We start from the raw sequence: 27367 nt of genomic DNA, 5'->3' as shown, positions 1-27367 counted from the left end.
GTCCGACTCTTTGCAGCCCCATGGACTATAGCCCACCAGGCTCCTCGGTCCATGGGATTCTCCAGGCAAGAATACTGGAGTGGGTTGCTGTGCCCTCCTCCAGGGGATCTTCCTCACCCAGGGATCAAGTCCATTTCTCCCGGTCTCCTTCATTGGCAGGCAGTTTCTTTACCATAGCGCCTCCACAGCATCAGCTGCTTTTGTTCTCGGAGAAGCAAAAAGAACCTTGTTTTACAAAGAAAAGAAAGTGCTTCTGGTTGGCTGAGACCTGGATTCCTGGTCCAGCCTCTGGGGAGCAGTCTCCTCTCTTCAGGCTGGCTGCTTGCACAGGGCCTCGGGGGAGTGAGGTGCCCTTGCTTCTTAGCTTGCTCTCCCTGGGCTCCCTGAAGACCACAGAATTCTCTAGAAAGCTTGGGTGTGGGTGTTAGCACACCTGGTCTCCTCCTGGCTCAGCCCGTGACAGTTGGTGAACCCATGACCCAGATCTTTTCCCTCCCACAGGACTTTGGTAAATATTCACTGTGATAATAAAAGTCACTGCGATTGTAGACATTTCTTTTCTACTAACCCAGGTGGAGTTTTCTTCCTCTTCTTTTTATGCTCATCCCATCACTGTTTAATCAGTGTGGACTTTCATGGCTACAGGGAAGGGATGTCATTGAAGTTTCCTTTTTACTTCAACAGCCTTAGGGGACTCCTGGTGGAACCCTGGTGGCTCAGATGGTAAAGAATCTGCCTGCAATGCAGGATACCCGGGTTCGATCCCTGAATCGGGAAGATCCCCTGGAGAAGAGAATGACAATCCACTCTTTTCCCCTGGAGAATCCCACAGACAGAGGAGCCTTGCGGGCTGCAGTCCATGGGGTCGCAAAGAGTCAGACATGACTAAGCTACTAACACCGGGGACTCAAGGCACAGAGAATCATGAGGACACAAGAGCAGGGTGGATGGGGTGGGGAGTGGGCAAATTTTAAAATACTTCCCTGGTGGTCCAGTGATTAAGAACCCACCTTCCAATGCAGGGGATACAGGTTTGATCCCTGGTCAGGGAACTAAGATCTGCTATGCCATGGGGCAACTAAGCCCACGTGCTATAGCTAGAGAACCCTGTGTGCCACAGTGAAGACCCAGCACAGCCAAAGATAAAATAAAATACTCCCCAAGTTAAGGAAGAAGGAGGCAATTTGGAAAGGACAGAGGGAGATCTTAGAACAGACATGTCCTTGAGAAAGGATTCTTCTGACCACGCTGTTCTGAAGAGTTGGGTGAGATCTGAGGTATGGAAGGAACTGTACCCCATTTTCCAGGTGGACAGTGCCCCTGCACCCCAGCATGACACAAAGGCTGCGGGAGGTGGCCCAGAGAACACAGACAAGAGCAGGCGCTGTGTGGCTGACAGTAAAGAACAGACAGAAAGGACAGGAAGGCAGAGGGGGGACATCTTGGCGGATTCCAATGTACCCAGGGGATGTCAAGGCCAAGAGGATTCATGCTGCTTCTCAACTCTGCTCCTGGGGAGCCCTGGGAAAAGGAGTGGAAAAAACGGCAAACTGACCCCTTCAAAGACCTGCCGCCGGCAGAAAGGGAACAGGAAATAGCAATTCAGATCTCATTTCTTGCACACCTGAGCTACGTTGGCTGTTCCCTTGTTTTAATAGCTCACTCACATGATGTTTACTGTGTATTTCACATTAACCCAGTCACAGCCATAATGCTATGTTGAATGTTATCAGCACTCTTACTTCCCATATGGGGAAATGGAGGCATAGAAAGGTCAAATAACTGGACCAAGATCAGACAGAGATGGTGAGCGAGCTGGGACTTGAACTGACAGTCTGGGCCCGGAGCCCATGATGTCAGCTGTCACTCTGCTGCCTTCTTAAGATCTTTTTTGGGTACCCTATGAAGTGCTTGAAAAACAGTTTCCTTGCATCCTCAAACCATTTCAGGAGGTGGGTATTCCCTGGGTGGCCCAGTGGTTAGGACTCCATGTTTTCACTGCTTTTGTTGCCAGGGGCCAGTGTTCAGTCCCTGGTCAGGGAACTAAGGTCCCTCAAGCAGCAAAAGAAAAAACAACAATAAAAGCACAATTCTGGTGACTTCCTGGTGATTCAGTGGTTAAGACTCCATGCTTCCACTGCAGGGGCCACGGGTTCCATCCCTGGTTGGGGAACTAGGATCCCCAAACTCTCAAGGCTTGGCCAAAAATCAATCAATCAAACAAACAAAAAAACACACCACACCATTCTGGGAGGTGAATGTTTGCAGTAGAGAAAATTAAGATACAGGGTAAATAATCACTTGTCCCAGGTCACAGCCAAGTTTTTAGGCAGGATCTGGAATGGATCTGGGGAAACTCTAAGTAAGGCTGGTCTAACAACAAACCATCCCCAAACATAATGGTTACAAACAGCTATTTGGTTATGCACCCAGATATTCTGTGGATCAGGAGTTGGAGGTGGCTTGTCTCTACTGCACTATATCTCAGGCCTCACCTGAGAAGATTCAGTTGCTAAAGATGACCCTACCCTCTGTAGGCTCCCTTCACTCACATGTCCGGAGGCTGGAGACAGCTTTCAGCTGGGACTTCCGCCGCACCAGAAGTCAGACCACTAATAACACGTGACTTTCTATGTTGACTTTCACGTGGGCTATCTTGAACTTCCTCACAACAGGGTGGCTGGGGTCCAAGAACCGCCAACAACAAGGTACAAGCACTTGGTGTTTCAGGAAATACCACTTCTGCCACAGTCTATCAGTCATGGCGGTCACAGAGGTCCTTGTGTGTTTGGAAGGAAAAGAGTCCTATATCCCCCAGTTGATGGAGGGAGCATCAAGGTCGTACTGTCAGAAGAGCTTGTGGGGTGGGATCTGGCTATGGTCATCTTTGGTAAATACAGTTCTCAAACTTCACTGCATGTTTGAATCTCTCTCTCTGTTTTTTTTAATTGGGGTAGAGTTGATTTACAATGTTCTGTTAGTTTCTGCTGTACAACAAAGTGAATTGGCACTACATACACATATATCCCCTCCATCTTGAACCTCCCTCTCCACCCTCATCACACGCATCTAGGTCCTCACAGCATGGAGCTGAGCTCCCTGTGCCATACAACAGGTTCCCACTAGCTATGTTTCACACACAGCAGTGTCTTTATGTCAATTCCAATCTCTCAGTTCTTCCCACCTCCTCTTTCCCCCGACCCATGTCCACACGTTCATTCTCTACGTCTGCATATTTATTCCTGCCCTGCCAATAGGTTCATCTGCACCATTTTTCTAGATTCCACATATATGCATTAGTAGATCATATTTGTTTTTCTCTTTCTGACTCACTGTTCAAAGTCCCAGTGCCCAAGCTGCACTCCAGGCCAATGAAATCAGAATCTCAGGGGGAAGGAGCCAGGAATCAGTATTTTCTTCAGTTTCCGGGTGATTACAATGAGGCGGTCTCCCATGTATGCAAAGTTCCTGGCACAGTGTCTGGTTCGTGAACAACTGATATTTTTCCTCCAAGTGTGGACACTTATGACTCAATACACAAAGTTGTCATAGGTAGTACCCAGGTGGACTTAAAATTATGGTTAGGTATTTCTTTTTACAGTTATTTTCTAACTATGACAAGTGATTGTGGGCTTCCATTTTTGAAAGTTATGTAGTTTCCTTTTAAATATATTTGAGTAAAAAAGTAAGAAGGTAATTTTTTAAATGCTTAGTAAATAATGGTGTAGCTTGAATGCCCATAGGGCAGAAATCACAAAACTGTGAAAGGCAAAGCTGGGAAAACCCTGAGACAGTTCATCAATAACAGTATCTAGGACTAGGACTGCTATTATTATTAATAGAACCACTTTTAAAAAATGCTACTTGAGGGACTTCCCTGGCAGTCCAGCGGTTAAGAGTCCACATTCACTATGCAGAGGGCCCATGTTCCAGCCTTGGTCAGGAAATTAGATCTCCCGTGCCTCAACTAAAAAAGATCCCACAAGCCACAACTAAGACCCAGCGTAGCCAAATAAAATTTTAAAATAATTAATTTTTTTAAAAGTGGAACTTCCTTGGTGGTCCAGGGGTTAGGAATCTGCCTGTCAATGCAGCGGACACAAGTTCAATCCCTAGTCCAGGAAGATCCCACGTGCTGCGGGGCAACGAAGCGTGAGTACGGCAACTGCTGAAGCCCCTGCACCCTAAAGCCTGTGCTCCGCTACAGGAGGAGCCACTGCAATGAGAAGCCCACGTACCACAACTAGAGAAAGGCTGCCCACAGCAACAAAAAATTTAAAAAAAACAAACTTTAAAGTGCTCATTTAAAATCAACTTCGGGTGATCCTGAATTAAAAAGATATATATATATCTGAGTGCTGGCCTTTAGAGAAAGGAGTGGACAGACAAGGACAAGCAAATACAGAGCCCCACAGCGTCTTTCCAGATTCTCTGCAAGGAGCTGGGAATCCTTTGAAGTGTGGCAACCTACCTGGAAATTTCCATAAGCCCCTGAGGAAGAAAGAGAGGTCAGTCAACTCTCCAGTTCTCAGAAGGAACCCAAGAAACTGGGGAAACAGGTATTACATACAAGCAGGAGAAGATAAAGAAAGGAGTGGAAGGGAAGAGGGAGGTTCTGGAGGGTTCTTGTCCTGATTGGATCCCCAGTCCCCCTGTGCGTTTAAGCCAGTTCCACCCTCCTGCACTCCCCCCAGGCCCATCCTATAAGTCCAAGAATTACCTGGTTCCTGGAACCTCCCAAGCAGAGGCTGTGCCAGGGAAGGGTGGGACCAGGAGTTGTATGAGGGGTCGTGTGTGGGGCCTCCTGGCAAGTGCGGATCAAAGGATCCATTACCTAGGGAGTGACCACACCCAGCGAGACACAACCCTTCCCAGCCTATTTTCTCCTTTGAAGCTGAAAGAAGACAGGATAGTCTCAGCAATTGACAGAGGAAGGAAACAGGCTCAGACCGGAGTAATTGACCAGAAATTAACTAGCATCTAGGATTCCTCATGGTCAGTTAGTCTCAGGCATGTAGTCACAAAGAGAAAAACCTGGCTTTGAAAATCAGACAGACCTGATTTAAAAGTCTCAGCTTCTGCAGGTTGTGCCTGTGTGACTTTGATGAAGTTACTTCTCTTTTACAGAAACTTTGGTTTTCTGGTCTGTAAAATGGGATCAGTAATACTCTACCTGGCTCCCAGGTGGCTCAGTGATAAAGAATCTGCCTGCCAATGCAGGAGACACAGGCGATGCAGGTTTGATCTCTGGGTCAGGAAGATCCCCTGGAGGAGGAAATGGCAACCCACAACAGTAGTCCTGCCTGGAAAATCCCATGGACAGAGAAGCCTGGTAGGGTACAGTCCACGGGATTGCAAAGAGTTGAACACGTGTAAGCAACTGAGCACATAATACTATGCCTACTGAGTTATTGTGAGGATTAAATGGGGCAGTACCTATAAAACATGCGTCACAAGAGTAGTATCCCAATGCATGGGAGCTGTTGCTATGCTCTTCTGAAGCTGACGCATCAGATCTATCCTAGGCAGAGAGCTACTGCCAAGTGCTGCTCCTGCCATTTGACTCCTGAGTCCAAGAAATGACACCGACCCTAAGGCCTGGTTCCAATCCTACGAGGGTCGTTTGTCCCTCCTCCCAGGGCGTACCTTCAACCAGGTCCTGGTAATGTGGTAAGCATCCAATAAGTATTAAATGAATGAATAAATAATCTGTCATGGAAAGAGGGGTTTGAAGGGAAATCTGAAGGAGCTAAATGTCAAAATGACTGAGATTCTGGGCACAGGCTTGCTTACCTTGGAGGCAAGCAGTCAGGTGGTTGAGGGCAAATAGGAGAAGACTTTGAAGAGCTGAGCCTTACAGGACTGGTGAGAATAAAAGCATCTCAGATAGAAGGGACCAGAAAACAGAAGCTTGCTCAAGGGGCAGGTAGGAGAGTCAGATTTCAGCTCACATTAAGGAATAACTCTGGGGGCTTCCCTGGCAGGCCAGCAGTTGACTCTGTGCTTCCAAAGCAGGAGGTGCTGCTCCATCCCTAGTTGGGGACAAGGTTGGACTAGATGCCTTTTTAAAAGGAATTTATTTGGCTGCAGCACACAGGATCTTCAATCTTCATTACAGCACGTGGGACCTTTAGTTGTGGCAAGTGGGATCTAGTTCCACAACCAGAGATTGAGCCTGGGTCCTCTGCACTGGGAGTGCAGAGTCTTAGCCACTGCACCACCAGGAAAGATATCTTTTAAAGTCCTTCTCAGGTCAGAGATTCTAGGAGAGTTATTAGGCAACTCAAGGGAGCCTGATGGATAAAGGTTCTTAAAGGTTCAAGCTGGTCTTAATCTGCTGTGCATCTGTTTCTGCTCCAACTGCTGCCTTATTCCTTTGTTCATATTCTTGGGTCCCTGAGAACAATTGATTCCAAGTTTTGCAACCCAGGGTTTAAATGCAGTGGACAGGAGAAAAGGATAAAGGCTATGCTCAGGGCCAGACCGAGGGGTTTTCTCCATCCTGTACCCCTTATTGCTTGCTAGTTTCTTCTAATATTCACTCTCTCCTGCTTCTTCTTCTTTTTTAAATATTTATTTGTGTCTTAGTTGCAGCACGTGGGATCTAGTTTCCTGATCATGGATCAAACCCAAACTGCCTGCATTGGGAGCACAGAGTCTTAGCCCCTTGACCCCAGAGAAGTCCCTCTCCTACTTCTTTTAATAATAAAACTCTCCCCCAGTTTGGGCTAGCACGTGGCTAAGTAGTTATATACTACATGTCCCAACCTCTCCTGTAGTTGGGTGTAGTGATATGTTTAACTTCCGAGCAGATGCAATTTGTTCTGCTTTTAGGTTATGGCCTTAAAAATATATTATTGTGGCCTCCACCAGTCCTTTTCCCACTCTATTTACATAAGCTGAATGCAGATGAAATGGCAGGTACTGGAGCAGCTAGGTTGGAGTGCAGAGTGGTAGCCATGTTTGAAAAGTGGCTGAAAAATGAGCCAGAAGTAATTGAAATCCTTGACACGATGGAGCTGCCACTTTAACCCCAGAGTACCAACCCTTGGAACTGCTTTGTGACACAGAGAGAACTTTCTATCCTGCTTTGTTCGAGTCTTCATTACAGCAGCCTGAGTCTCTTTCTCAATCAACATACCCTACCAGCTCCCAGCATGCCTCTTACTTACTCCACATTTTTTCTGGAAGTCTGGCTCTAAGACTGATAACACTGGATAAGAATTTTCCTGCTCACCTCACTTTCCAGAACACTGTCCTGGCGGCCCCCTTGGCAAAGGGACCTACCTCACACTTGAGGACAATAAGAATCCTTGAGCCCTGAGTAACTTGGGGCAAGTTCCTAAATGTTTTAAATCCCACTTTTCGCCATTTTGCAGATGGCACCAATAAATAACACTCACTTCAAGAGGTGGTTTGATACAAAGATGACATAAACAGCAAGTTTGTTGTTCTAGAAATGGAGAGGAGCTGAGGAGGGGGCTTGTTTCATGGGCAGCATCTCAAAGAAACAGAGGAAATTCTCATACACCTCATGAGAAACCACAGAAACAAATTCACCCAAACACATATATACCAAAAGAAAAAAAAATGCTCACCTCTACGCCCATACAAAATTAGAAACACCCCTCCCAGACACGTAGCCCAAAACAAACACTCACCAAAATGCTCTCATTGGTTCATGCAAATGCAGACACTTGCAGGCAGAAGTGTGCACCCAAAAAGCCACACAAAGAGAGAGAGAACAAAAACACACAACACAGACAGTCGGCAGCTGCTACACTTTGTTTATTGTCACCGTCACCCTGGGGAGCTCCGGTTTCTTCTTTCTTTTTGCAGGGAGGTACCTTCTTGACTCTGCCTCTGTCTATGCTCTGCCTCTTGCTTCTCATCTTGTCCTTTCTCTGGGACCGGGGGTGCTTCCTCCGTGGTGCCCCCAGAGTCTCAGTCAGGTGGGGTTAAGTCCTGGGGTTGGGGTGGGGCAAGCAGGCCTGGATCCTGCCCCCAGGGGCTGGCTCTTCCTCAGTCCTATTTCCATTGCTGTGGGTGTCCGTCCTCTGGCCTCATCTGGGGGAAGGAAAGCAGCAGGTGAAAAATCCAGAAGCCTGGGTTCTAGTTCTGCCTCTCCTGTTCACTTGCTCCATGACTCCAGAGAAAGACCCTACCCTCTCTGGGCCTCAGTTTTCCTGTCTGTAAATCAAATGTTGCTCCACTTGCAAAGGGTCCATTTCTCCCTTTTTTGCTCTGGTCGCTAGGCAACTCAAACATATGTCTCATTTTATTCTATGCTGAGACAACAATTCTTAGCTCCCTCCTCCCCGCCCAACCTTGTACATTCAGGTCTGTCCCGACCAGGCAGAGGGACCTGTACAGGTGCTGGGGGCCCCTGACTCCTTACCTCCAGTCCTGTCTCAGGGCCGTGCCCCTCGCTTTTTCCGCTCCGTGTTCTGAAGCTTGGTCACCAGCTTCCTCTCATGCCCACCAGGGCTGTGGCGGTTGGTGTTGATGGCGGCTTCTCTCTTGCTGCGACCTTTCCGGCCTCCCACTCCTGGGAAATGAGGCGAGAGTCCGTGGTGAGGTGGGCAGAGGTGTGAGGCTCAGGGGGTACGGAGGGCAGGGGTGGAAAAAGCTTGGGTTAAAGTCGGGAGGCCGGGGATCGTCACCATATAGATTTAGGGCAGTCTTTGTCCCTGCTTCCGCATCTGTGGATTGAGGGACTTCCCCCCTCCTCGTGATCTCCAAAATTCTAGAAGTGTGTGAGGTCCCAAGGCTGAGTAGGACAGCACTCACTGCAAGAGGGGTTGCGGGGAAGGGGGTAACTCCAGGGGTCAAAGAAACAGGCTGGAGAAGGGTGATGAGTGGGCAGGAGCCCAAGGAGGGATACTAGTTTGGGGAGGTGGGCTTCAGTCCGCTTGTGAGGGTGGGCATTGTAAATGAAAGGATCCGGAAGGTGGCGGGGCCAGGCCTTACCCGGGTAAGAATGAGCCAGGCTGTAGAGGTCGTACTCGTCTAAGACGGCATCTTCATCCTCTGGGCCTGGGGGCTGCCTGGACGGGCTGGCTGCTCTTGGGAAGGTGGCCATAATGTCTGTCTGTCTGTCTCTCCCTCTCCCGTCTTCTAAAGCTTTGTTTGTGTTTGGTTTGCTGACACCTCCCAGTTCACTGGCCTCAATTTATAAAGCCAAGTCTCCTCCTCAGCCCACAGTCTGGCTCCAGCCCCTCAGGCCCGGTCTGATGCAATCTGGCCTTTTCCCAGAACCCAGACCAGTAAGCATCAGTCACGAGAGAGAAAGCGGGGTGGGGGTGGGGGCTGGGGGGGTGGCGGGGGGAGAAGAGCTGGTCCCGTGAGTCCCAGCCCCCTTCGCCGCCTCCTCTCTCACCGGGGCTCGCCCAGCTGGGTAGTTTTCCACGGAGGAGATCCCCGCCCCTCAGAGGGGAGGAGGTAAGAGACAGGGTTTGGGCATAAACAGTGCTTGTGGTCAAGGCCCGAAGGGAACTGAGGGCCTCACCTGGCTGACTGCTTCCTTATCCATCTCCTGCCCTCTGCCCTCTGCCACGTGCCCCTCCTGGGCTGGGGGTCATGGCCACACAGCTGAGCCCCACCCCACCCACTTCTGGCTAAGATTCAGGACCCTGGTGGCAGAACATGGAGTAAAGAATGATCCAGGAGAGGGTACAACCCACCATGTGTCATGTCACTGATCCTCACACTGATCACACCCAACCCTCCTTTTTTTTTTTAATATAAAAAATATCCTGGAAACCCCCCTTAACATCCTGAACTGGGGGTCCCTAGGTAATCTCCCTCTCCTGAGAGGGAGACTAGCAGAATGGTTAAACCGATTCTGGAGCCAGATGCCTTGGATTTAAACCCTTGATCCACTACTTCCTGTATAACCCTGGACAAGTCAATTTATCTCTCTGAGCCTCCGTTTTCTCCTCTGTAAACTGAGGGTGATAGTAACTGTATCTGCCTCATAGACTTGGCATTTGTGCCAAGTCGCTTCAGCTGTGTCTCACTCTTTGCAACCCCATGGACTGCAGCCCACCAGGCTCCTCTGTCCAGGGGATTCTCCAGGCAAGAATACTGGAGTGAGTTGCCATGCCCTCCTCCAGGGGATCTTCCCGACTCAGGGATTGAACCCATGCCTCCTGCATTGGGAGGAGGGTTCTTTAGGACTCCACCTAGAGTTGGGGAGAAGATCAAATGAGATAATCGATGGCGAAGTACTTGCTACAGTGTAAACTGCATTGTATGAATTGATCACATAGTTTCCAAATAATTGGATCGAATGCCCTCCTTGAAATGTAAGAGAGACATAAAAGGAAATCAGTTTAAAATAAAATTATACACGGGGCTTTCCTGGTGGCTCAGTGGTAAAGAGTCCACCTGCCAATGCAGGAGACACAGGTTCCATCCCTGATTCGGGGAGATTCCACATGCCAGGGAGCAACTAAGCCCGATCGCTGTAACCACTGAGCCTGTGCTCCAGAGCCCGTGCTCTGCAACAAGAGAAGCCACCACCATGAGAAGCCCATGCACCGCAACTAGAGAGTAGCCTGCACAGCAACAAAGACTCAGCATGGCCAAAGATTTAAAAAAGAATAAAACCTTTACTAAAAAGAAAATAAAATAATATATATTTCAAACCATGGATATACTGAGGTAGAGACCATGGTGAAGTAAACAGATGTTTGTGCTAATTTAATATGAATTAAAGGAAGGGGATCGGATAAGAAACGGGAAATCGGAAATTTCCACTCTTGCCTGAAGGATCTGACCCTGTGGGTCCGTTGACCCGGAGGGGCCACACCCTGAGTTGCTTTAGCTGAGGCTCAAGCACTACAGACAGTGAAGGAAGCAGACTGCAACATTCCTTTCTTTCTTTTTTTTTTTTTTAGCTCAGTGGTCTCAGTCCAGGACAGGTGTTAGGTGTTAATTCCCTGCTCACTTTCCCACTTTGCTGTGAGCCGACTGAAACATTGTTCCATTTCAATATTACCAAAACTTCCATCTTCACCACCCCCCCCCCAGCCTTATAATAACCCAGTATCATTCTCTGTTGAACAAGAAGGGACACTCTTGCTTGCATTTCTCCCTGGCCTGAGCCAGAATTAGATTTAGCTTCTGGTTTCCCGGGGATCATAATAACAGACCAGATGATAAGAGAAAGAGGAATTTAACCGTAACTTACACAAACAGGGGAGAAGGAAATGGCAACCCTCTCTAGTATTCTTGCCTGGAGAATCCCTGGACGGAGGAGCCTGGAGGAGTCCATGGGGTCGCGGAGAGTTGGATGCAACTAACTGACTAAACAAACAGCAAACACACCAAGGCAAATTAAGGTGGATAAATTAGGAAATACGGAGTTCTTGCAAAATAGTGGGCTTTATCATGAAGCATTGTAGCAAAATAATTCCCTCCAGCATGACACAAGGGGGCTTCCCTGGTAGCTCAGTGATAAAGAATCCACCTGCCAGTGCAGGAGACAAGGGTTTGATCTCTGATCTGGGAAGACCCCTGGAGAAGGGGATGGCTACCCACTCCAGTATTCTTGCCTGGAGAACCCTATGGACAGAGGATCCTGGAAGGTTACAGTTCATGGGGTCACAAAGAATCAACACAACTTAGCAACTGAACAACAAGAAGCATAACACAAGGCTCTAGGCTCGGGTCATTAAAATAAGCTTTATTTTTATTTTTTTAAAGACTCATTTATTAGGTTATTTCATGAGATCAGAAGTGTGTGTGTGTCTGTGTGTTAGTTGCTCAGTCGTGTCTGACTCTTTTTGAAACCCTATGGACTGTAGCCCGCCAGGCTCGTCAGTCCATGGGATTCCCCAGGCAAGAATACTGGAGTGGGTTGCCATTTCCTTCTCCAAAGTTTTATTTTTAATACCTTCACGCATGTCTGGCAGGATAGTCAGAGGTCGTGCGGAATGTGGGACAATTCTGGGCAGGATGAACTGTTTGGCTCCAATCTGAGGTCATCGTGACTACCAACATGCTCACAAATTCCAGAGCTGCCTCTAGGGGGCGATCTTTCACGCATTCACTTCTGCTGCCAGTCCCCGGCTAGCGGCTCAGAAATCTTGAACCCCCTCTGAGCTTCAGAAGGCTCATCTGTCAAGGGAGAAGCCAACAGGGCCTGATGTGCCAGAGGGCTTCCTCCAGACCCGCGCGTGGTGCACTGCTATTTCCCCCAGTCTTCAAAGAAGGAAGGGCTTCCCTGGTGGCTCAGTGGGTAAAGAGTCTGCCTGCAGTGTGGGAAAGCCATGTTTGATCTCCATCTTGGGAAGATCCCCTGGAGAAGGAAATGGCAACCCACTGCAGTATTCTTGCCTGGAGAATTCCATGGACAGAGGAGCCTGGTGGCCTACAGTCCATGGGGTCACAAAGAGTCGGGCACCACTGAGTGACTAACACTCAAAGAAGGGAAACCGAGACTCAGAGAGCGACTTGCTCAAGGTCACACGACTGATGAGTGGTGAAGGGTTCCTCTCACCGTTTGTCTGACCCTAGTTCCAGGCCTCATTCTAAGTCAGCACAGCTGACCAAACACTGGCAAAGATTTGACAGCCGTGTGTATGGAGGCAGCTGTCAGGGTTTCCTCCTTCTTCCCTTCCTCCCAAACAGTGCCTACCTTGGACCAGGCCAGCTACCCAAGATGAGAGGAATGACACATTGCGCCCTCTGGAAGTTTGGCGCCCTCTGGTGGAGGTGCATCTTTAGCAAATCAGTGCACACTTCCTATCCATAATACCACACAACCTCTCAGTACACTACCTTTTCATTTTACTTTCTCCATGGCATTCAATTATTACTAATCAAAACTATCTTTGTTTATTTCTCCATGATTTGTCCCCACTAGTTTTGTTGCTGTTGTTCAGTCGCTCAGCTGTGTCTGACTTTTTGCAATCCCATGGACTGCAGAATGCCAGGCTTCACTGTCCTTCACCATCTCCCGGAGTTTGCGCAAATTCATGTCCATTGAGTCAGTGACACCATCCAACCATCTCATCCTTTGTTGCCCCCTTCTCCTCTTGCCCTCAGTCTTTCCCAGTATCAGAGTCTTTTCCAATGAGTTGGCTCTTTGCATCAGGTGGCCAAAGTATTGGAGCTTCAGCTTCAACCCCACAAGTTTAGTTAGCAGTTAAAGGAGTAGGCTCTGCAGCGAGACTTCCTGGGTTCAAAGCATGGTTCTATTAATACCAATTGTATCTTTAGACAAACTACTTAACCTCTCTATTCTTCAGTTTCCTCATTTGTAAGATGAGATTGATAATAGTACAATACCTACCTGGGAGGATTGTTGGGAGGATTAAAGGACCAATTTTCATAAAAATTTAGTATAATACCTAGGTGGCTCAGATGGTAAAGAACATACAGTTCAGTTCAGTTCAGTCACTCAATCATGTCCAGCTCTTTTCGACCCCTTGGACTGTAGGACACCAGGCTTCCCCGTCCATCACCAACTCCTGGAGCTTGCTCAAACTCATGTCTATCAAGTTGGTGATGCCATCCAACCATCTCATTCTCTGTTGTCCCATTCTCTTCTTGCTTTCAATCTTTCCCAGCATCAGGGTCTTTTCCAGTGAGTCAGTTCTTCGCATCTGGTGGCCAAGTATTGGAGTTTCAACTTCAGCATCAGTCCTCCCAATGAATATTCAGGACTGATTTCCTTTAGGATTGACGGGGTGGATCTCCTTGCAGTCCAAGGGACTCTCAAGAGTCTTCTCTAACTGCAATTCAAAAGCATCAATTCTTCGGCGCTCAGCTTTCTTTATGGTCCAACTCTCACATCCGCACACTACCGGAAAAACCATAGCTTTGACTAGACAGACATTTGCCGGTAAAGTAATGTCTCTGCTTTTTAATATGCTGTCTAGGTTGGTCATAGCTTTTCTTCCAAGGTACAGAACATAGTAAGTGTTCAATAAATATATATTTTGGCTTCGAACATGCAGGACCTTAGCTCCCCAATCAGGGTTTGAACCCAAGCCCCCTGCATTGGAAGTGCAGAGTCCCAACCACTGGACTGCCAGAGAAGTGCCAATGGATGCAGTATTGATAAGACTGTTAAATACACATACACCCTGAGAAATCTCCTACAGAAATACCCCCAGCCTCGTTTGTAGTTATGAAAAACTGGAAACAACTTAAGCGTTCATCAGTAGGTGATTGATCAACATCCTTCTGTGAAATATTCTGTAGCCATTAAAAAGAATAAGCTAGATTGCTAGCCTTGATGAGAAAGCTGTCCATAAATCATTATTAAATGAAAATATTAGGTTAACAGAACATTATGTATACTATAATTCAAATTTTTGCATTACATCTATTGAAATAATATAGATAATGAGTTATTCATTTCAGCATAATACAGGTGTGACATTTCTCTTGGTAAGTAAAGAAGATACACGACCAGATAAAACAACAGTAGAAAACTCTAGAATAAGAACTTCTATTACTGGAAGTCTCCCTAGAGATCAGCAAACCCAACCCCATTTAGCAAACGAGGAAGTATGGACCAGAGTGACTAAGATTCTCTGCTCTACAGATGTTAGGGCATTAACCATATGCCAGGGACTTCCCTGGTGATCTAGTGGCTAAGACTTCCAGTGCATGGGGCCTGGGGTTTGATCCCTGGTCAGGGAACTAGATATAGATACCACATGCTACAACTAAGAGTCCCTATGCTGCAACTAAAGATCTTGAATATGGCAATGAAGATTGAAGATCCTGAGTGCCACATTTAAGTCTCAGCACAGCCAAATAAATAAATATTAAAAACACAAACTGTATGCAAGTTACTTGTTGGGTGCTGGGATATAAAAGTAAGTGGCACATGGTACCCACATTCAGTGGGTTTGTAGACTAGCTACTGTTACCAGACAGTGTGATAAGTAATGAGAGAAAAACAAATTCAAACTGCAAGGTGGACCTCATCCAGACTCGTAATTCCCAAAGAAGGTCATGTGTTAGCTGACTTGGAAAGGATAAGCAGAAGTCAGACCAGGAGGCTGTGAAACAGGGTCCCAGGAAGGGGAAAGGGGAGAAAGTGTAGTGCATCTAGTTAACCAAAGGAGTTGGAGTACAAGGAAATTCTACTCCTGGATTTGGGAAACAATAGTCTCCTGTCTTCCAGTTCAGGGCTGTTTTTTTAATACTGCCTGGCTCTCTAAGTCTGTTGACAAGTACAAGATGATTCAGCATGTCTACAATTTTCTGACATAAAGAAAAGAAAACATACATGACTCACACTTACCCAGGTGTAGACAATTAAGGTTTTCTAGGAACTTCCCTGGTGTTCCAGTTGTTATCTGCCTGACAATGCAGGGGACATGGGTTCAATGCCTGGTTTGGGCAGATCCCACATACTAAGGGGCACAACTAGGCCTGTGTGAAGCCTGTGTACCACAACTAAAGAAAGGCCACACGTAGCAAGGAAGACCCTGTGCAGCCAAAATAAATAATTAAAAAAATAAAAAAGATTTTCCAAACCCTGTTGCTTAAAGTGTCTTTTTAAACTGGATCAGTTCAGTTCAGTTCAGTCGCTCAGTCGTGTCTGACTCTTTGCGACCCCATGAATCGCAGCACGCCAGTCCTCCCTGTCCATCACCAACTCCCGGAGTTCACTCAGACTCACGTCCATCGAGTCAGTGATGCCATCCAGCCATCTCATCCTCTGTCGTCCCCTTCTCTTTCTGCCCCCAACCCATCCCAGCATCAGAGTCTTTTCCAATGAGACAACTCTCAGCTACATGTAAACAAATGAAATCAGAACACTCCCTAATACCATACATAAAAATGAATTCAAAATAGATTAAAGAGAAAGTGGAAGACAGGATACCATAAAACTCTTAGAAGAAAAGATAGGACACTCTATGATGTAAATGGCAGTGAGATCTTTTTTGATCCACCTTCTAGAGTAATGAAAATTAAAACAAATGGGACCTAATTAAACTTAAAAGCTTAAGCACAGCAAAGAAAACTATAAACAAAATGTAAAGACAGCCCTCAAAATGGGAGAAAATATTTGCAACCTAATGCCCCTCTGACCAGAGAAGACTCTTAAGAGTCTCTTGGACTGCAAGGAGATCCAACCAGTCCATCCTAAAGGAAATCATTCCTGAATATTCATTGGAAGGACTGACGCTGAAGCTGAAGCTCCAATACTTTGGCCACCTGATGAGAAGAAATGACTCACTGGAAAAGACCCTGATGCTGGGAAAGATTGAGGGCAGGAGGAGAAGGGAACGACAGAGGATGAGGTGGTTGGATGACATCACTAACTCCATGGACATGAGTTTGAGCAAGCTCCGGGAGTTGGTGATGGACAGGGAAGCCTGGCGTGCTGCAGTCTGTGGGGTCGCAAAGAGTTGGACACACTGAGGAACTGAACTGAACTGCCCCTCCCACCACTGGGTGCCAGCCCAAGGCTAGATACCCAAGGGAGACCCTCCCCTCCGTCCCTACCTCCCACTCTCTCTACCCAGGGGAAGCCTGGGTCCAAGGGACTGCTGCCCAAGCATGTCTATAGTCCTATTTCTATAATAAAAACTATTTTAATTATTGAAAAAAAGGGGAGTGAGCAATGGGGTTGTGTACCAAACTCTCTGTAAAGGTTATATCCTCAGCTGGGATTCTGGAGAACTTTTACTTCCTCCATTACAGATGCTAGATCCTGTCAACATTTGACTTTTTCACAGTGTATGAGGAGACTGGTGGGCAACAGTCCATAGGGTCGCAAAGTTACCTGTTTTAGAAGGAGGGGAGAAAAGGAAAATGTTAAGGGTCAGTTTAATTCATCCCTTTCCTTTACTCAATTGCACGCATACTATGCCACCTTCTGGTCAAGATATGGCTTTTTGTCTGTGTCAAGGAAAATCACCATTAAAAGTGAATACAATGGTTACAGTATCTCCCACCTGCAGGCCAAGGAGGTCAAGGTGAAGAGAAAACTTTTTGTTTTGCTCAAATGGGTGAGGAGTGGGTGTGAACAGGGTCAAGCTGAGTGACTGTAGGTTTTTTTACATAGAAGGTGCCTGAAGCCCTCATGTAAAAAGCCAGTCCTCAAGCAGGAGAAAGCAAAGAGGAGAGACAGATGAGAGCATGGCTTTCAGCAGTGTAACTCTATCAAGGGAGGAATTCAATTCAGTTCAGTTCAGTCGGTCAGTCATGTCTGACTCTTTGGGACCCCATGAATCACAGCACGCCAGGCCTCCCTGTCCATCACCAACTCCTGGAGTTCAATCAGACTCACATCCATCGAGTCAGTGATGCCATCCAGCCATCTCATCCTCTGTCGTCCCCTTCTCCTTCTGCCCCCAATCCCTCCCAGCATCAGAGTCTTTTCCAATGAGTCAACTCTTCGCATGAGGTGGCCAAAGTACTGGAGTTTCAGCTTTAGCATCATTCCTTCCAAAGAAATCCCAGGGCTGATCTCCTTCAGAATGGACTGGTTGGATCTCCTTGCAGTTCAAAGGACTCTCAAGAGTCTTCTCCAACACCACAGTTCAAAAGCATCAATTCTTCGGCGCTCAGCCTTCTTCACAGTCCAACTCTCACATCCATACATGACCACTGGAAAAACCATAGCCTTGACTAGATGGACCTTTGTTGGCAAAGTAATGTCTCTGCTTTTCAATATGCTATCTAGGTTGGTCATAACTTTTCTTCCAAGGAGTAAGTGTCTTTTAATTTCATGGCTGCAGTCACCATCTGCAGTGATTTTGGAGCCCCAAAAAATAAAGTCTGACACTGTTCCCACTGTTTCCCCATCTATTTCCCATGAAGTGTTGGGACCAGATGCCATGATCTTCGTTTTCTGAATGTTGAGTTTTAAGCCAACTTTTTCACTCTCCTCTTTCACTTTCATCAAGAGGCTTTTTAGTTCCTCTTCATTTTCTGCCATAAGGGTGGTCTCATCTGCATATCTGAGGTTATTGATATTTCTCCCGGCAATCTTGATTCCAGCTTGTGCTTCTTCCAGCCCAGCATTTCTCATGATGTACTCTGCATATAAGTTAAATAAGCAGGGTGACAATATACAGCCTTGACATACTCCTTTTCCTATTTGGAACCACGGATTAGTAAAAAGAAAGTACTCTGTGTAACTCTCTCCATGTGCCCTCAAGCGACCTTCAGTGAAGACTGCTGTGACTTTTCAAGGCTCTTTGGGAAAGCATTTCAGATGTGTTAGATGAAGATGGATAGACAAGGAAGCCCCAGATTTCTTTGCCACACTGTAGCTTTCTCAGAAGGGCTTCCCAGGTAGTTCAATGGTAAACAATCTGCCTGCCAATCCAAGTACTCGCGGGTTCAGTCGCTGGGTGGGCAAGATCCCCTGGAGGAGGGCATGGCAACCCACTCCAGTATTCTTGCTTGGTGTATTCCATGGACAGAGGAGCCTGGCAGGCTACAGTCCCTAGGGTCGCAAAGAGTCAGACACGACTAAAGCAACTTAGCACATACATGTAAGAAATTAAAAGATACTAGGATGTAAACCATCATAGTTAAATATTTGCTCCCAGAACTGTAGTACAGTCCTGGAAAGATCCCCTAAAAGCATGATTTCTGGGTCTACAGGCATGCTTGCTTCTATTTATTTTTTAAAATTAAAAAATAAACTTTATTTTTCTAGCAGTTTTACGTTTCCAGAAAAATTGAGGCAGAAAGTCCAGAGAATTCTCATACGCCCACTGGTCTCCCTTCAATCAATCATCTTCTCGCTTAAAAAAAAAGTATTATTGTTTTATAGAGGCTTTGGGGAGTGGGAGAGAATACAGAAAACACACAAAGACCCTGGTTTGATAAAATAAGGTTCGGCCGAAAAGCCGGGAGCAGTGTCAAAGTGAAAACTACATTTCCCAAAGGGCAGCGCGGCACGTCACAGAGGATGACGGCGCATGCGTGGAGGGGTCCTCCGCGCTGCGACTAAGCTCATAAAAGGGAAAAAGACTGTGTGGGGCTCATCCTGCCGCGAATCTCGAACGTAAAGGGCGTTGTCATCTGCAGACTCTGAAGAGCATTCGAGGGGTGGCGCGCCTGCTCCCGCCGTCGCAGTTTCCAGCGCGACGTGCTTGTTCCACCCGAGGCTCTGTCGGTAGGTATGGGTCGCGGTCTGGGACACCCCCCTTCCGCCGCACACCCCCGCCAGGAGGATGGCGGGAGCGGAGGACTGGTGGTCCCCATGCCCCGGCCTCGCTGAGGCGGCTCTTGAGGGGCGGCGCGCATGCGCCTTGGCGGAGAAAGGCGGGGCGCCGGGAAGGAGAGCTAGTGTAGACCGTCTGTACCGTCTGCGCGTGCGCCCGCCCGCCTTGCGCGGGTGGGAAGCCGCCGCACGTGGAGCTTGGCACAGTGGCCCGGGGAGGTGGGGTACCCAGGCCAGGTGCTAGAAAACAAGGGCAGAGGATGGGCCCCGAACCATGGTAACATTTGTTATTTGCTCACGATATGCCTATCTTAACCGAACAACCTCATTCTTCATTCATATTTCTCTTGGCGCCTCGTTTCTCTGCCCTTGTTTGCTGCCAAAATTTCGGTCTGTACTCACTAGCACTTTTTCTCCTCCAAACCCACTCCAGTCGGGCCTGGACCCCCACCCTTCCACTGAAATAGCGCCTTGTCAAAGCCACCAGTCATGTCTAGTTTTCAGACCTGTAGCAGTATTTGATGCAGTTGATCTCTTTTTGCTTCGGAATGTGCTGAAGTGTGACAAAACTTGGAAGAGTATAGATTTTATAGTTTGCAGGCTTGCAGTGGCAGCTCGACTACTTGTATTTCCTGAGTTACCTAGCATAACTTCACCCAACTGAACTGAAGTTTCCCCAGCTGTAAAGAAGGTGGGCTTGTAGCATTGATGTAGGCATAAATGAGAGTCACCTGTGTAAGCTTCAGTACCAAAGCCTGGTAGGTATTGGGTAGCGGGTGGAGAAGGCAATGGCAACCCACTCCAGTACTCTTGCCTGGCAAATCCCATGGATGGAGGAGCCTGGTAGGCTGCAGTCCATGGGGTCGCTAAGAGTCGGACACGACTGAGCGACTTCACTTTCACTTTTCACTTTCATGCATTGGAGAAGGAAATGGCAACCCACTCCAGTGTTCTTGCCTGGAGAATCCCAGGGACGGGGGAGCTAGGTGGGCTGCCATCTCTGGGGTCACACAGAGTCAGACACAACTGAAGCGACTTAGCAGCAGTAGCAGCAGCAGCAGGGTGGGATAGGTGGAAATCATCAGGTCTTCTTAATTTAAAAAAAGGAAGCTAATTGAGGGACTTCCCCGGTGGTCCAGTGGTTAAGAATCTGCCTTGCAATGCAGGGGACTCAGTGTCTGATCCCTGGTCAGGGAACTATGAGCCAATGTGGAGTGGGGCAGTTAGGCCCAAGCACCACAACTACTGAGCCCACAGCCACAACCAGAGAGTCCATGGGTCCCACGTGATGCAGCGAGGATGCTGCATGCTGCAGCTAAGACCTGATGCAGCTAAATGAATGAATGAATAAATATTTTCTAACAAAACAAACTAATGTAGATTCTTACTGATGTGGCTAAATTGACGGTATGGGATCTGAATGTAGTCTTGGATGCCTTGCTTCCCTTTGACTCATGACAAAGCTTTTATTGTCCTAAGTCCTATGTGATTATTTTTAGAGTGGTTTAAGTATAGACTGTTTTCATTTGTATGAGAGGGTCAGACAGCAGTTTTAGGCTGTTTGTTTAGCAGTTACTATGTGCTTTTCCTTGCAGCCTTGGTCCCTATGAATTACCTCTTTTTAGTCAAACTTCTCAGTTGCAGGTAACAAAAAGGTAGCCCAAACTAGCCTAAGCAGAAAAGGAGTATCTATTGACTCTAACTAGCCTAAGCAGAAAAGAAGTATCTGTTGACTCTAACTAAAGAGTCCCAGGTGTACCAGCTTCAGGTATGGCTGTATCCAGAAGCCTTGGTTATGTCACCAGTATTTTCTGTGTCTTTTCAGCTCTGCTTTCCTCCATGTTGATTTCTCCCTCAGGTAGACAAAAATCTCCATCAGTTCCAGGCTTCTATGCTACTTTCTTAGCCAACAGAAAGAGGTCTTTTTTTTTTTTTTTTTTGTAGATCGCTTCAGCAAGAGATTTAAAATTGATGTTAGCCAGATTTGGGTCACATATCTCTTCCAGAACCAGTTGTGCTGGACAGGAAGACTGTAATACTTCTGTGGACCCAAGTGGTGTACCCAGCCTTGGAGCCAAGATAAAGGATGGTTTCCCAAAGGGAAATTAGAGTACTATTACAAGACTTAACTGTTTACTTAGGGAAAAGGAACAGGTTTCTTTAAAAAGATTCACATGTGACTGCTCTTAGCAGTTTTATTCATAATGGCCCAGAATGGACATAGACGCTATTCAGAGAAAACAGGTTAAATAAACTGGTTTGTTCATACAATTGATGCAACTCAGCTATAGAAAGGAACAAAGTCCTAATACACACAGCAACACAGATGAATGTCAAAACACATTAAGTAAAAGAAACCAGACACTCAAGTATACAGATGGCATGGTTATATTTTTGTGAAGTTCTGGAAAAGGCACAACTGGTCTGTAGTAGAACACAGCAGAACAGTGGTTCCCCTTGTGGGTAGAAGTAGAAAGTCAGTGGAAAGAAGAGGGTTCTAGGACCCAAAAGGTTTAGGGTTACTGGGCCTTGCCTCAAAATTCATAAGAATTCTGAAACCTTATGGGGATTACGTAACCGCTCCTTGGTTTGAGACTAATGCTGAAATCAACTGGGACCCTTGAACTTGGATAACAGGCAGTTTGGGCTGAACATTCCGTTTCCTCCCAGCTGGGAGCTCCTTGGCTTTTTGATTTAGCTATGGTTCCAAGTCTGCGTTCCCACTTCTTTTGCAACAGCAAGCTTAGTGTTTTCAGAGTGGAGAGCTACAGGAACCTTTACTGAGAGTGTATTTTCTGGGGAAATTCAAGTTCACAGCTGACTGGATCTGGAGATAGCAGTGTGTGCTTGCTCAGGCACAGAGTTGTGTCTGACTCTTTGCGACCCTATGGACTGTTGCCCACCAGGCGCCTCTGGCCATGGCATTCTCCAGGCATTTGCCTGGAGCGGGTTACCATTTCTTCCTCCAGGGGATCTTCCTGACCCAGGGATCAAACCACATCTCGTGTGTCTTCTGCATTGGCAGGTGGATTCGTTACCACTGAGCCACCTGGGAAGCCCAGAGATAGCAGTAGTTTGTTGTAAAATGAGGTACTTCTCCCAGGCAGGGTGCTACCTAATGGGCAGAGCTCAAGCAGGGGAGGGCCCCTTAAATGATGGCGGCCGTGATCACTCCAGCATGCTTGGGATGTGTCAGCATTTTCTGTTGCTTGTGCCTTTGACTGCTTTGCTCAACTTAATTATACAGTTCCTTATCTTTTCCTGGTACTGCCTTATCTACATTTCAGAATTACTTCACATCAAATAGAAAGGAAGTGAGATGAGAGCATTTAAAAAGTCACAAGTCTGTTTTTTTGTGTGTGAGTGCGTCCTGACAGTTGGTGTAGGGGCTTCTTCTGCCTTAAGACTGGCCTCTCATCAAATTTGGGGCCCTCCTTTCCCGCCACTGCCTTCTGGTTGCAGGATGAGGCCGTCCCTAGCTTGGTATTTGACCTACTCCTCCAGACCAGGTGGATCAACTTTTTCACTTAAGTTTGCTGACAGTTTCAACCGCAGTTTCGTGTGTCTGTTTCTGCATCTACTCATTGCAAAAGGTTTTATGAGACAGCACTTTTTTTTTTCTTAAACATGCGTGGGATCTTTGTGGAGAAATACCCAAGAAACAACAGTGTTTGCTTCAAGGAGTGGGCGATTTCCTGACACTGCTTATCAGTGGGATTATTGATGAAAGGGGCTTGTTGAAGACAGTAGAGATGATGATTATTGCCTGTGGAGCTTTCTAGGCTGTGTGGAGAAGAAAAGATCTACCTACATCTACTGGCTGAAAAGCTGTTATAGATCTAGGTGAAAGTGTTAGTCACTCAGTCATGCCCACCTCTTTGCAACCCTGTGGAATGTAGCCCTCCAGGCTCCTCTGTCCCTGGAATTCTCCAGGCAAGGATACTGGAGTATCCTTGCCATGCTCTCCTCCAGGGGATCCTCTCAACCCAGGGACTGAACCCAGGTCTCCTGCATTGCAGGCAGATTCTTTATCTTCTGAGCCACTAGGGAAGCCCATAGGTCTAGATAGGTTCCAGGAAAAGTCAAATAAGAGTTAAGTTAGGCTTCTTTAGGGTTAGTCAGACAAAACCAGTCTTCAGCTGGTTGTTGAGGAAAATGTACCCTGACAAAGAAGGAAAGGGTAGGTCTTCCCTGGTGGCTCAGTGGTAAGAATCCGCCTGCCAATACAGGAGACACAGGAAACATGGGTTCGATCTTTGATCCAGGAAGATCCCACATGCTTCAGAGCAACTAAGCCCATTTGCCAGAACTACTGAGCCTGTGCTCTAGACCCCAGGAACTGCAATTACTGAAGCCCATGCGCCCTAGATCCCGTGCTCCACAACGAGAGAGTATCCCCTGCTTGCCACAGCTAGAGAAGAGGCCGCACAGCAGGGAAGACCCAGCACAGTCAAAAACAAATAAGTAAAATGAAAAAGAGGGAAAGAATGTGCCTTTCAGGCTCTTTGGAGGGCAGGGTGGGATGGGACAGGGCATCTGTGTTTGATAGTCTATAGATAAGACACATTGGATGGAATGTCAGCAGATGATGACACTAGATAGGCCTCAGGGCTGGATCCCATCCTTCACCCTCCTGTCCCTTCATATGCAAGCCTGTTCTCTTATCCTGGGACTTGTTCTCGGTGTGCTCCTGCTCCTCAGCCAACATGCTTCCATTTCCTCCACCTGTAATCCCTCTGTCTACTTGCCTCCCCCCAAGCCTCTACCCCCGTCTCTGGGTCACAGCCCTGCTAGCCAGGAATTGCTGTCTTCATTGCTTCCACACTCTCCTGCCTGGCCCCTCCCGTTGACAGTGTTTCCCGCCTCCCAGGGTCATCAGTAACACCCTGGAGACCGTCCTTTTCTGTGGCATGTGGTATTATCCGTCACCCTCTCATGTAAACTTTCCTGCTTTGAGGGAGATTAAGATTTAGAGATATCATTGCACAGACAGGGCCGGGGGAGGAGGTTACGTAGGAGTGAGAGGGGACAGCAGCCCGGCTTGAGTCCTGAGGAGCGCCAGCATTTATGATTCTATTGTTTTATGTATTTTGCTGTGCTGGGTCTTCGTTGCTGTGCGGACTTCTCTCTAGTTGCAGTGAGCAGAGGCTGCTCTGTAGTTGAGGTGTGCGGGCTTCTGTCTTTGCAGAGCCCAGCCTCTAGGACATGCGGGCTTCACGCGGCACATGGCTCAGCAGTTGTGACTCACAGACTTAGTTGCGCAGTTGTGGCTCCATGGCCTGTGGAACCTTCCCAGATCAGGGATTGAACCTATGTCTCCTGTGTTGGCAGGCAGATTCTTTACCCCTGAGCTACCAGGGAAGCCCAGCTCCAGCATTTAGAGAATGTTCAGGAGGGAGATCAGCCCAGTAGACTGAGGAGGAGCTGAGATGAGGTGTAGGCACCCCACACAGCAGGGAGGCCCTGAAGCCAGAGGTGGAGGAGGGAAGGGACACCTGTGCCTGCATGCTGACACATCAGGTCGGATAAAGCAGGAAAGGATCCAATGCTTTGGCCTGTAGGAAGTGATTCACTTTTCTTGAGAACATTTTCGCTGGGCTGGTGAGGATGAAGCTAGCTGAAAGTGGGTTGAAAAGTGAAATAGGGGTGAAGAAGTAGAGGGGCACATGCTTAGACAACTTTAATTTTGAAGTGGAACCAGGGATGGGTGGGTCTGTGAGGTGAGCATGCGGTTAAGAAGCTTTTATTTTTAAGATGGGTCCCTGCCCCAAAGTGTGCTTGTTTGCTTGTAAAGCATAGGAAAAACATGTCAAGTGGTGCAAGAGGAGATGGGGTTCAGAGCACAGATGAAGGAGATTTTAGTCTTCAGTAAGTGAAAGGACAGTCTTCTGTCTTGAGGGGAAGGCGGAATGGAGCTCTGCTGCACGAGGTCATGGTTTTGATGGTGGGATCGTTTGCAGAGACCTCATGGTCTCTGGCTTGTCATCTGAGCAAAGTAGGAACCTTGGACATCAGTAAAGGAGACCCAAAGTCAGGTATGAAGGCAGGAGCAGAGGTACTGAGGAGAGAAGAGGTTTGAAGTGTCCAAATTATCAGAAAAGGTAACTGATTTTTCTAGTAGCAGAATGGGAATACTTGCTGTCAATGTTTGTATAAAGTAAAACCCACCTGTCCATTTGGGGGGCTTCCCCCTGTTTTGATATGCACAGGGTAGGCATGTAGAAGGCAGGTGGTTCCAACCAGGATTCTGCTTTATGTGGCAGGAGAGAGCAACATTTTTCCATGCTGATCTGGTCTTTCCCAGGATCTTCCCACGGGACTCATCCTTGGTCCACACCCTCACCTTGGTTGTGGTTCAGTGGGGGCTCTTTGCTCCTTCCTCTTTGCTCAGCAGATGACCTTTATGCTATTCATCCTCAAATTTATTCACTTTGAATCTCTTAAACTCTAGATTCCTGATTTCATGTGGTTCTAATTAGTGCAACTAGACTTTTTTTTTCTTAAGGGACATGTTATTTGTATTGAAATGCATTATATAAGACCTGCAGTGGTAAAATCCCATGGATGGAGGAGCCTGGTAGGCTATAGTCCACGGGGTCACTAAGAGTCGGACACGACTGAGCGACTTCACTTTCACTTTTCACTTTCATGCATTGGAGAAGGAAATGGCAACCCACTCCAGTGTTCTTGCCTGGAGAATCCCAGGGACGAGGGAGCCTGGTGGGCTTCCGTCTATGGGGTTGCATAGAGTCCGACACGACTGAAGCGACTTAGCAGCAGCAGCAGTGGTAAAAATAGCACTGCACATGTGAGGAAAAAAAGATGTGTCGCAGCTAAGTTGGACTTCATAAAAATTGAGAACATGTGCTTTAAAGGACACAATTCAGTAATCACTTTTATAAAACCAATAAAAACGGGCAAAGGGCAGTTCTCCCAAGAAGATACAAAAATGGCATTTGAACATCGGAAAAGATGTTCAACATCACTAGCCATCAAAGAAATGCAAAGCAAAACCATGGTTAGCATTTCATACCTACTCAGATGGCTGTAATCAAAAAGGTAGATAATATCACGTGTTGATGCAGATACCAGAGATAGCAGAACCCTCCTATGTTGCTGATGGAGATATAGATGGCACATCCACATTGGAAACAGTCCAGCAGTTCTCCAAAGCTTCAACATAGAGTTACCATATGACCCAGCAGTTGCACTCCTTGGTACATGCCCAGAAAATGAAAACATGTCTGCAAGTATTTATAGCAGCCAAAAAGTGAACACAACCCAAAATGTCCATCAGTTGATGAGCTGATATACAAAATGTAGTATATGCAAACATGGAATATTATTGAACAATCAAAGAAAATAAAGTGCAGAATAGGTAAATATCTAGAGACAGAAGGTAAATTAGTGTTTGGTGAGGGCTGGCAGAGATGGAGATGGACATGTATTTAAAATGTGCATTTCAATCCGTTCAGTCGCTCAGTCACGTCCAACTCTTTGTGACCCCATGGACTGCAGCAAACCCGGCTTCCCTGTCTATCACCAGCTCCTGGAGCTTGCTCAGACTCATGTCCTTTGAGTCGATAATGCCATCCAACCTCTCATCCTCTGTCTTCCTCTTCTCCTCCTGCTTTCAGTCTTTCCCAGAATCAGGATCTTTTCAAATGAGTCAGTTCTTCACATCAGGTGGCCAAAGTATTGGAGTTTCAACTTCAACATCAGTCCTTTCAATGAATATTCAGGACTGATTTCCTTTAGGATGGACTGGTTGGATCTCCTTGCTGTCCAAGGGACTCTCAAGAGTCTTCTCCAACACTGCAGTTCAGAAGTTTCAGTTCTTCAGCGCTCAGCTTTCTTTATGGTGCAACTCTCACATCCATACATGGCTACCGGAAAAACTATGGCTTTGACTAGACAGACCTTTGCCTGTAAAGTAATGTCTTTGCTTTTTAATATGCTGTCTAGGTTTGTCATAGCTTTTCTTCCAGGAGCAAGCATCTTTTAATTTCATGGCTGCAGCCACCATCTGCAGTGATTTTGGAGCCCAAGAAATATCAGTATTAATAGTATAGCTGATTAACAATGTTGTAATAGTTTCAAATGAACAACAAAGGGACTCAGCCATACATAAACAAGTATCCAGGGTTTTCTGTGTACAAGGCCATGTTTTCTGCAGGTGGAGATAGTTTTACTTTTTTCTTTCCAGTCTTG

At 47.0% G+C, this 27367-nt stretch overlaps 2 protein-coding genes across 7 annotated transcripts in view; one reads left to right on the top strand and one right to left on the bottom strand.

Moving 5' to 3' along the window:
* Positions 1-7770: 7770 nt before the first annotated feature.
* Positions 7771-9148, bottom strand: NUPR1 (nuclear protein 1, transcriptional regulator). Its single transcript, XM_086375122.1, has 3 exons — positions 8971-9148; positions 8399-8548; positions 7771-8067 (listed from the first exon to the last, which is right to left on the bottom strand). The coding sequence occupies exons 1-2, from the start codon at positions 9080-9082 to the stop codon at positions 8412-8414; spliced, it is 249 nt and encodes an 82-aa protein (XP_086231248.1). The 5' UTR covers positions 9083-9148; the 3' UTR covers positions 7771-8067; positions 8399-8411.
* A 9782-nt stretch (positions 9149-18930) lies between these two features.
* The window catches only part of SGF29 (SAGA complex associated factor 29), a 30257-nt gene continuing 21820 nt past the window's right edge, over positions 18931-27367 (top strand). For 2 of the 6 annotated variants that reach the window (XM_086375076.1, XM_086375080.1), the window contains exon 1: positions 18931-19108. Coding sequence is in view for 2 of the 6 variants with exons in the window: in XM_086375075.1 (XP_086231201.1) it covers positions 19431-19433 (3 nt within the window). In the remaining 4 variants the exon portion in view is untranslated. The other 4 variants (XM_086375077.1, XM_086375081.1, XM_086375075.1 and 1 more) reach the window with 3 other exon arrangements.

Source organism: Bos grunniens, chromosome 25 (assembly GCF_055505025.1).
Source record: "Bos grunniens cultivar Pamir isolate PY7600 chromosome 25, Bosgru_T2T1.0, whole genome shotgun sequence".
In the NCBI taxonomy this organism is placed as follows: domain Eukaryota; kingdom Metazoa; phylum Chordata; class Mammalia; order Artiodactyla; family Bovidae; genus Bos; species Bos grunniens.
Note: the sequence above shows the minus strand (reverse complement) of the source record. Positions and strands in the feature narration are given on the sequence as shown.